The sequence below is a fragment of the Crocuta crocuta genome, unplaced genomic scaffold (assembly GCF_008692635.1).
Source record: "Crocuta crocuta isolate KB4526 unplaced genomic scaffold, BGI_CrCroc_1.0 scaffold32, whole genome shotgun sequence".
NCBI lineage: Eukaryota > Metazoa > Chordata > Mammalia > Carnivora > Hyaenidae > Crocuta > Crocuta crocuta.
The window spans coordinates 2,109,906-2,119,933 of record NW_027529424.1 but is presented as its reverse complement, the minus strand read 5'-3'; the positions used below and the strand labels follow the sequence as shown (position 1 = coordinate 2,119,933).

Genomic DNA, 10,028 nt, shown 5'->3' with positions numbered 1-10,028 from the left:
CCTCCGCGTCTTCCTGTCACTGCAGCGAATGGCGTCCCTACTCGGGACATCAGCCGATCTGAATTCACGCTCGGAGCTTGTCGGTCCCTCCCACATCCAATGACAAAACGACTTGCCCTGGGCTCTCAGGAACACACTCGGAATCAGACTCTCGGACTCTTAGTGGCAAAAGCACTTGACTGCTACGTGGCATTCTGAGACAGAAGCCTCTGGGAAGGCCAACGTTTCTGGCCTTCTCCAGTCCTGAGGAGTTCGCCTGGGAACAGGGTGCAGGGCTGCTCGGCCCCACTGGCCTCCCTTCATTCCCCCTCCTTGNTAAATATACACTTTTCTAAACACATGCAAATGGCCAATAGACACGTGAAAAGATGCTCAACACCACTCATCACCAGGGAAATGCAAATCAAACCCACCATGAGATGCTCCCTCACACCTGTCAGAATAGCTAGAATGGAAAAGACAAGAAACTTCCAGTGTTGGCAAATGTGGAGGAAAAGAACTCTTGGGCACTGCTGGTGGGAATGCAAACTGGTGCAATCACTGTGGGAAACGGTATGGAGGCTCTTCCAAAAATTAAAAATAGAGCCATCATGTGATCCAGTAATCCCAGGACTGGGTATTTATCTGGAGAGAATGAAAACACTAATTCCAAAAGATAGACCTAACCCTAGATCCACTGCAACATTATTTACAATGGCCAAGGTATGGAAACAAGCCACCTAGGAGCGGATCAAGATGATGTGGTCTACACATACAATGGAATGTTCTTCAGCCTTAGAAAACAATGAAATCTTGCTTTTGGAGATAACCTAGATGGACCTTGAGAGCATTGTGTTAAGTGGAGTCAGTCAGAAAGTGAAACAAGTATCATATAATCTCACTTATATGTGGAATTAAAAAAAAGCAAACCCAAACTGAATCTCATAGAGAGCAGATTGGTGTGTGCTGGAGGCTGGGGTTCAAAAAGTATGTATTTTCAGTTATAAAAAAGTCATGGAAGTGTTAACATTAAAAATATTTTTTTTAAATCATATTTGGAGTTCCTACTGGGTGCCAGGCCCTGGGCTAGAAGCAGAAAAAAGGATTTTCAAATGAGGATTCAGTTCTCAAAATGTTTTTAAGGACTATTAGAGACTTTTTTTTTTTTTTAAAGCAGGAGGCAAGAGGTAAAGGAGAGAAGCTAATTGACCAAATAGGACAGTGGATTAGATAGATCCTATTTTCTAAATGTGAAGTAGAATAGAACTTCTGGCAGGTGTAATAAGGAGTGTTTAAAATCAGGGCTGTCCTGCAAGAGCAAGGGCCCCTCCACCGGGGGGAGCACATTTCTAAGAAGTTCTCAGGAAACAGGCCGGAGGACACTGAAGGATAGAAACAAACTAGTGGGAGACGAGCCAGCTGTGGAGATTTTTTTTTTGAAAAGGAGAAAGAGAATGTGCACATCCAAGCACACAGGCATCCAAGTGGGAAAACAGCAGAGAGAGGGAGAGAAAGAATCGCAAGCAGGCTCCACACTATAAGCACAGAGCCTGATGTGGGGCTCGAACCCACGAACCATGAGATCATGACCTGAGCAGAGGTCAAGAGTCAGACACCTAACAGACTGAGCCACCCAGGCACCCCCAGCTGGGGAGACTTTTAAGCCAAGGGCTGGATGTCTTCACAGTGGGTGACAGGAAACACCCCCTTCCAGGTGGGGCTGCCGAGGGCTTGTCTCAGCTGAGGGCACCGCCTCCGGCACAAGACAGAGGGGGAGTGATTGGCACTCCCAGGGGGAAAGATGGCCAGGTCTACGGACACCAGAAACTCCCTCTGTTAACTGACGGCCTATATTCTTTCCTTTCTGGAGTCCCTCCCTCCACTGTCTTCCTAAGTCACGGGAGGGAGGTGTCCCCATGGGCCCTCAGCCTCAGTATGGCATCTAGCACAGTTCTTCAGACCCTTACGTGCTGGGCTGGGCAGAGTGTGACACATTGCCTGGTCCGGTCCTGGGGCACGGGTCACGCCTCTCGACCTCCTCCTCTCCCGCTCTCCCCTCGCATAGCCGTGTGGCACAGTGCAGGCAGGGAAGGGGTGGAGGGGTCAGCGCCCACAAACGGAGCCCCTCTCAAAGTGGGTAAGGCGAGGTCTTTCACTGCATCCGGGAACTCCCAAGTTACTACACGTTTGGGGTGAAGACATTTTATTTGCTATTACAGTATTATTTTGTTCTAGCAAGCTGGCGTCAGGAAAACAGACGAATGGCTTTCTCATCTTAAAAATCTGGATCTCACCTGCTGATGACCGAGCGATGGCAGTTCCGGGTCAGGAGGTTTGGGGCTCCCATGTACAACCTGATCTGTGGCTGCTGTTATGTTACCACCCTGGTGTCCCCAGAGGCTGACAGATACGAGTGGCCAGAGAAGATGGCCTAAGACACAGGTCCGAGAGTGGGGATATCTGGGTTCTGTGTCCCGAAGCAACACAGCCACCTCAGGCTTCCATCTCTTCTTCAGCAGGAAGAGTGGCTCTCAACATGTGGTCCCCAGAGCAGCCACATCAACATCTCTCAGGGATTTGTTAAAAATATCAATTCTCAGGCTCACCCTGGACCTACAGAGTCAGACACCCTGGGACTGGAGCTCAGCTGTCTGTGTTTGAACCGCCCTCCATGTGGGTCGGATGCACGTGGAAGGTTGAGTTCTGAGCTGGAAGAATCTACTGTCCTTCCGGATAGAACGGTGCCAAACTCACACAGCACCCAGCTTTCCAAATGGCTAAGAAGCCACAGCAGGGATGCACACCTCACAAAGCCTGCAGGATGAGAGGGGCTCATTTGTGGGTGGCTAAGGAGGACCGTGGGCAGATAAATCCAGGTTCCAAGCGGAGACTCTGGGTTTTACCAGGGGTTAGAACTGTCTAGAGTGCAAACACAGTGGCTGGCCCTGGCTCGGTCCTTCACCACACAGCAGGGGACTCAGAGTGGCCACAATGTGAGGCAGGGGCCTTAGGTTCTGTAGGACATTCCCTTCCATACAGGACAGTGGCATTTTCTACAGCTTTTACTGTAGATCTGAAGGCCTCAGAAAGAACAATCATTGCCTCACTGTACTGCTGAAAACGTTTTGAAGAATCCAAGGCAGGGAGGGGTTTACGGTAAACCCCACGGTCGTCTGCTGGCGGTAGATCCAGGGTTTGTGGGGCATGAAGCTTATATAATTTTGGTGGATTTAAGGAAAAGAATGCAATTATTTGCAACAGCCAAGATATGGAAGAACCAAGGTGTCCACTGATAGACGATGCTGAGGGTTGGGAAGATGGACAGAGAAGATGTAGGGGTGTGTGTATGTGTGTGTGTGTGTGTGTGTGTGTGTGATACAATGGAATACTACTCAGCCATAAAAAAGAATGAGGTCTTTCCATTTACAACAACATGGATGGACTTGGGTATTCTGCTAAGTTTTCAGAAGACAGAGAAAGACAAAATACCATAAGATTTCACTTATATGTGGAATCTAATAAACAAATGAATAAACAAACAAAAAGAGATAGACCCAGGGGGCGCCTGGGTGGCTCAGTCGGTTAAGTGTCTGACTTCAGCTCAGGTCATGATCTCATAGTTCATGAGTTCAAGCACCGTGTCAGGCTCTGTGCTGACAGCTCAGAGCCTGAAGCCTGCTTTGGATTCTGCCTCTCTCTCTCTCAAAAATAAAGGAACATTAAAAAAAAATTAAAAAGAAGAAACAGACCCATTAATACAGAGAACTGGTGATTGTCAAGGGGGAGGGGGAAGGGCAAAATGGGTGAAGGAGGCTGGGAGATAGAGGCTCCCAGCGATGGACTGAGTAAGTCACAGCGATGGAAAGTACAGCTTAGAGAACACAGGCAATGACACTGATAGTGCGCATGGTGACAGCTGGTGGCAACACCTGCAACGAGCACACACAAGAGATGGCAAATCGCCATGCTACACACCAGAAACCAACAAAACATGTGTATCTACTACATGTCAAGATTTAAAAAAAAAGAACACAGAAGGTATTATGTTTGCGAAACCACACGGTGTGTGGACACGTGGCTGGGCCCTCCCAGGCCCTCTGCAAGGCCTGTCCAGTGCGGGGCCCTGAGCTGCAGCTCCAACAGCCCCCCCCCCCCCCAAATGGGCCTCTCTGTCCAGAAAGGGCACATCTTCCCCCCTGGTCCTCCGGGTCCAGCTCTGACTGGACTCCGCCAGCCCGGAGGCCGCCCAGACCACTTCAGCTTCTTGCCCAACTCTATCTGCTCTTCCAGCTGCTGTGCGCAGGCACTAGACGTGACTGTAGCCAAGACCTTGGTGAACAAAGTTGCTGGTTCTTATAAAGACCTCTTTTCACGGCTCTTTCTTACTCATGTGTTTCTCTTTGAGGAGATCTTCACTTCTGTTCTTTTACAACCTTGGAAGCACCAGATGCAAAGACACACAATGAGACACTAGGAGAGAAGCAACGATATGGGAAGGTGTAGTTAAGGGGAAGTGCGGCGAGTGGGGGGGAGAGAAGAATCTAGACAAAGGCTACGGAGGCACGAGCCAAGATGGAGGCAGGCAGGATGCCTCTGTGAACCAGCGAGCTCTGGCTGGCGTCCCCATCACCAGGGGAGGAAGCAAGAGCGGAAGAGAAGTTAAGGCTGAGTGTGATGGACGGACAGCAGTCCTGGGGGCGGGGCGGGGCTCGGTAAACAGCACTGAGTGGGGGGGCATCAAAAAGAGGGGGAGGCACTAACAGGTGTACAACAAAGGTGATTTGAGGGACGCAATGTTCACAACTCCCAGACTGTTAGGGCGAAAAGGAATCTGAAAGAACAAATAGAGAAGGAAGAAGAAAGGAAAAGGAAGGTAAAAAGGACTCTGGAAGATGAGGGAGGCCAAAGGCTTGTTGCTTTTCCTTCTTGGCTCAGAGACAAGAGTACTCTGTCCCCAAGNCCTCCGCGTCTTCCTGTCACTGCAGCGAATGGCGTCCCTACTCGGGACATCAGCCGATCTGAATTCACGCTCGGAGCTTGTCGGTCCCTCCCACATCCAATGACAAAACGACTTGCCCTGGGCTCTCAGGAACACACTCGGAATCAGACTCTCGGACTCTTAGTGGCAAAAGCACTTGACTGCTACGTGGCATTCTGAGACAGAAGCCTCTGGGAAGGCCAACGTTTCTGGCCTTCTCCAGTCCTGAGGAGTTCGCCTGGGAACAGGGTGCAGGGCTGCTCGGCCCCACTGGCCTCCCTTCATTCCCCCTCCTTGGTAGATTTCTCCTTTAAGGACGCACAACTGACCCCCACCTCGTCCTTGGACTTGACATTCCTGACAGTTGGCCACCGGCATCCAGAAGGCTCTGGAGGGAGGCCGAGGCGGCTTCTGGGCCGATGGTCCTTCCCACGCTGCACGGTTCTGCTGCCTCTGATGTCCCGCCGCCCTCTGGCACTCTGGGCAGTTTTCTCAGATTCTTATTTGGCTCAAAACCTCGGTCTCACAACCCGAGCCAGCTCGTGGCGAGCTTGCCAAGCGGCCTCCTCAGTGGCTGCTGCTCCCCCACCTTCCCCGGAGCCACGCTGGGGTGGGAGCCACGCTCGGGCGAGCCTCTTCCACGCTCCCCACAACGGCGCCCTGGTGCCAAAGCCCTGCCTTACCTGAGGACAGGAGGCTCCCGCTGCTGCCGCTGATGATCTTGCCCTTGCTCCCCATGTTGGCCAGCTTCGAGGTCTTCAGCGTGCCAGTCTCAGTGAGGTCGATGGCGATCTCGCTCAGGCTGCGTGCGGCATGGATTTTAGACTAGAATGGAAAAGGCAACCACGTTATCAAGAGGCGGCGTTCACCTCTGACAAGAAGAGTTATCGCTCGCCTGCTTGGCGTCCCGACATTTAGCACAAAGACTCATTTCCTGGCTTGCAGCATCTTTATGTTTGTGTTTCTCAGCTCCATCCCTAAGCACTGAAGCTCCCTGCGTGAGGCACGGCTGTAGGGCGGACGCCAGTGGTACATTTTCCAAGGTCTGCCTTCTATGGGCTGTGCCGTGCAGTGCCTAGCACAGGGGCTGTGACGTCAGACAGACCTGGCCGGATCCTGTTTGGGGAACGTTACTTAATGTCACTGAACCTCTTTATTCCCAGGTATAAAATGGGATGATCAGCACCTGCCACTTCAGGTTCTGTTAGAGTCAAAGGAAGGAAGGCATGTGAGAGGGTTCCCTATGCTGTTCCCTGGAACCCAGCTCTCCATAAAATAGGAATGGTTTTATTTTGTGTTCAAAGAAGGAAGAAGAAACCAATTTTCAGCTTTGTGAGGGACAGAAGAGATACGTGAAACCATTCAGGAAGTCCCAGTGGATCCTGAGGGCATTTAAATCTCATACATTGTTAGCGACATGGCCATGGGAAGTTAGAGGACTGGGAAGGGACCTGCAGCATGTCTAAAGGTATAGAAGCCTCTAGAACAGCTGATCACTGGGACACTCAGGCCCTACCAAGAAGCCCTGACACAGTGCCTGGCTTCTATTTTGATACCTAACCATACTCTCCAGAGTCTCGATTTTAGTTAACACTCCACTCCACTGTGCATGTTAATTGGTCCGACTTGGCTAATCATAACAGGTTAGAATAATTAGAAAAGAACTCTGTAATCATAATTACATTCCTAAAAGTAACTGTTTTTCATAAAACTGCCTTTTTTAGCTACCGCCCCCAGAAAGTGAAAATGGGTTTGCATTTCCTACACGTGTTTGATGTTTTGTTTTGTTTTTTCCCTTCTTCAGGAAATCAGGTTTTGTGATAGCGCATCAGGCAACAGGCTTTACCCAAAGCACTAACTCAATGAAAACAGCAATCCACACCGGTAGAACCCATAGGTTTGCTGATGTTTCTTTCCATGGCCATTGGCCACAGCACGTACACCGATGGTTTGGGAAGTCGGTCGAAAATGGAGTTTTTCAGTCGCTTAATGTGCATTCACCAACCATCCCCTCCGTGTGAGGCCAAGTCTGGCCCCCACACAGGAGAAGCCAGCAGGAGCAGATATGAGGGCCATGGAGGGATCAGTAGATGCTCTCCATTCTTCCTCGTTGACATTCTCTACCCAAGTGCCTGCCCTGTGCTGTCCAGCAAAGCTATCACCCCTGTGGCCTCGCCCCTCCTCTGGCCTCCACACTGATGCGGACACGGACATCCATGCTTTCTAAGAGCTGAATGCTTTCCTCTTGTGAGAAGAGGAGAGTCTGTAAGGAAACATGGGAGTCAAGTTGCTTGTTTGCCAGATATGAACCATCAGCCCACTGGTCCTTCCTTGACTGAGGTCTCCTTTCTGACCTCAACTCTTGCCCCTCCATTCAGAACCAGGTCGCCTCCCTCAGGTCACTGCCTCCTCGCTGATGACCTAATCCTTAATCCCGCCCAGCAGGCCCCCTGCAGCGCTCCGGCTTGCCTCGGAAGCAGGAAGTGCCTTTCATTTCACACGCGTGCATGTCCACAGGGTGCATCTGGTTGAGCTTTACCCTCTGAGCGAGCCGAGGAAGCACATCCATTACTTTCTTTAGCACGCCTCTTTGCTAACGCCCACGCTTTAATCAAAGGAGCCGAGGACGCTTGCATTATGTAATGACTCACAGACACACAGACTGACTGAGCATGATGGTAAGGGGCCCAGAGTCTGAAGTCAGAAAGATCTGGACTGGAATCTCAGCCCTGGCCAGTTCATCATTGTTTGACCACGATCTGCAAGCTGTCTGATGCTCAGATCCCGGTTTATAAAATGAAGCTCTTAAAACCCATAGGGCAGAGTTGTGACAAGGACTAAATTAGGTCATATACACAAAAGCCACTGGAATGGAAATAGGAATGTGATGCAAATCAGGACCTGGAAGCAACTTGCTAAATCAGAGGAGACGTATGGCTCAACCTGGTATTTGGGGGAATCTCATTAATCACACGGAAGACCTATCCCCACCCCACCTCCATTCCTGCCACGTATCAGTCTCAGAAACAAAAAACCAAACTATGGAGAGAGGACCAACAGAGATCCTTCCCATGGGAGACCAGATTCCTGGAAGCTTTAGGAAAGTACTGGCTTCTCTCTGAATGGAAGGATCACAATGACCAAACAGACCCAGCAGAGAGAGCAAGCGCTAAGAGGAAGGAGCACCAATGGGGAGATTCTCTTCCGGCAAAGTCAAGTCTTTGGGACACCCTGAAAGAGCTGCCAAAATCCTGAACATCAACATCGTACTTTGGGGGGGGGGGTCTTGTCCTACCAACTTTTATTACGGATACCCCACGAGCAAGGTTTAATGGTCTCCTACCATGCTTTCTCCCTGTTTTTGATCTAGATGGAAAGAAGAACAGCAGACAGATCAAAAAGAAAAAAACAAAACCCAACGACTGAGGAGGAGGAACGATGTCCGGACGAGAGGTCACTTTGACAAGTCCCTGCTCAGAGGTCAGAGCCTAAGTGTCTAATGTTAACTCTCAATGATCGGAGCTTTCAAATATTTTCCTCTGACGTCTACACGACAGTCCTCGGCTCTGGGCCTCAGAGCTTGCCGGGACCCAGAAATGACATTTCTCATCTTGGGGGTCGGCACACAGAAGTCACCAGGTGTGGCCGGTGCCTGCACAGCTTCTCATCCTGAACGAGCCATAGGAAGCCAAGCAACATGGGCTCTTTCTGCTCTGTGTCTGGTGATGGAGGAAAGGAGGGGGGAAAGGAGGGAGAGGTGGGGGAGGGGGGGGAGAGAGAGAGAGGGAGAGGGAGGGAGGGAGATGTTCTTACATGATTTGCACAAGGATCCTGAAAGAAGGAAACACCTGAGCACCAGGCAAGAACGGGAGGCATCTTGGCCACCCGCCCCTGCTGACTCAAAGCACTAGACCACACTTGTCTCCGGGGCCGATAAGCATCACTTAGGAGGCCGGGGCTTTGCAGAAGAACTTCAGAGAAAGGAATGGTTGGCATGGGCCAACTCAGCAGGGTGTGAAGCAACGGCCAGTATGCCAGCCAACGCTGGCTGCTCAGAAATATTTGGAAACTCGTCCCAGGCCTGTCAGCCGTCACTCCCCGGAGGTCATTCTGCCCACCGGAGATGGAGCGCGTCACCCTTGTACAGAGAGCGGCATTCCAGAAACGAAAGGTGGTGTAAGTCCTGAGGGGAATTTTATCATCTCTGATTTCATCTGGGAAAGTTTTAGAGAATTTAACCTTTACACAAGTGTTGGCCAGGGAATAGTGTTGGATTAATAATGATAAGGATAAAAGGTAACAGAGATCTCCAAAAGCAGTTTCACACACATTGTGTCATTGGGCCGATCAATAGTTTCCGAAGTGATTTCCTTCCTTGTTCTCTCACATCGGGGAAGCAAAGCGGGAGCAAGGAGACACTCGCCCAAGGTCACAGATGTGGTGATGAAGTCCCTGGGCCGCCACGTGGAATTTATTCCTCACCTGCCACTGTGGGTTGAAGACTTGGTTCCTACGAGAAATGGGAGGGCTCTGGAGACCTGTGAGTATGCAGAGCTCATTGGAGGAAAGTTCTCCAACTCCCGGGCCGACGTGTGTTTCCTTCCATTCCCCAGGGCTCACCGAGATGGACGACTGAAATTTCCCTATTGCTGTGGGCACCTGGTTTGGCCTTTTAATATATACTTCCTGCTAATAAAAGAACTTTGAGACTATTTGAAGTTTACTTGTTACAGCAGAGGGCCGACCTGTAAGCCTGGCAAATAAGGCTTCTCTAACTGCAGAGGAAGACCACCTTTGAGAAATGGGACAAAGAGCCCTAAGAATGGTCTCCTGGGGCACCTGGGAGGCTCAGTTGATTAAGCATCAACTCTTGATTTCAGCTCAGGTCATGATCTCTTGGTTCCGGGAATCAACTCCTGCGTCAGGCTCTGCACTGACAGTGCGGAGCTGGTCTGGGATGCTCTCTCTGCCCCTTCCCTGCTCAAGTGTGTGTTCTCCCTCTCTCAAAATAAACACACATTAAAAAAAAAAAAAAAAAAAAAAACCATCTTCTTCTCCTACCTCCCCCTTC

General features: G+C 50.5%; 1 protein-coding gene across 1 annotated transcript in view; it reads right to left on the bottom strand.

Moving 5' to 3' along the window:
- The window catches only part of FRMD4A (FERM domain containing 4A), a 316,596-nt gene that overhangs the window by 52,983 nt on the left and 253,585 nt on the right, over window positions 1–10,028 (bottom strand). Inside the window, 1 exon segment of the mRNA XM_077758468.1 lies at window positions 5,641–5,782. Within this exon segment, the coding sequence (XP_077614594.1) occupies window positions 5,641–5,782 (142 nt within the window).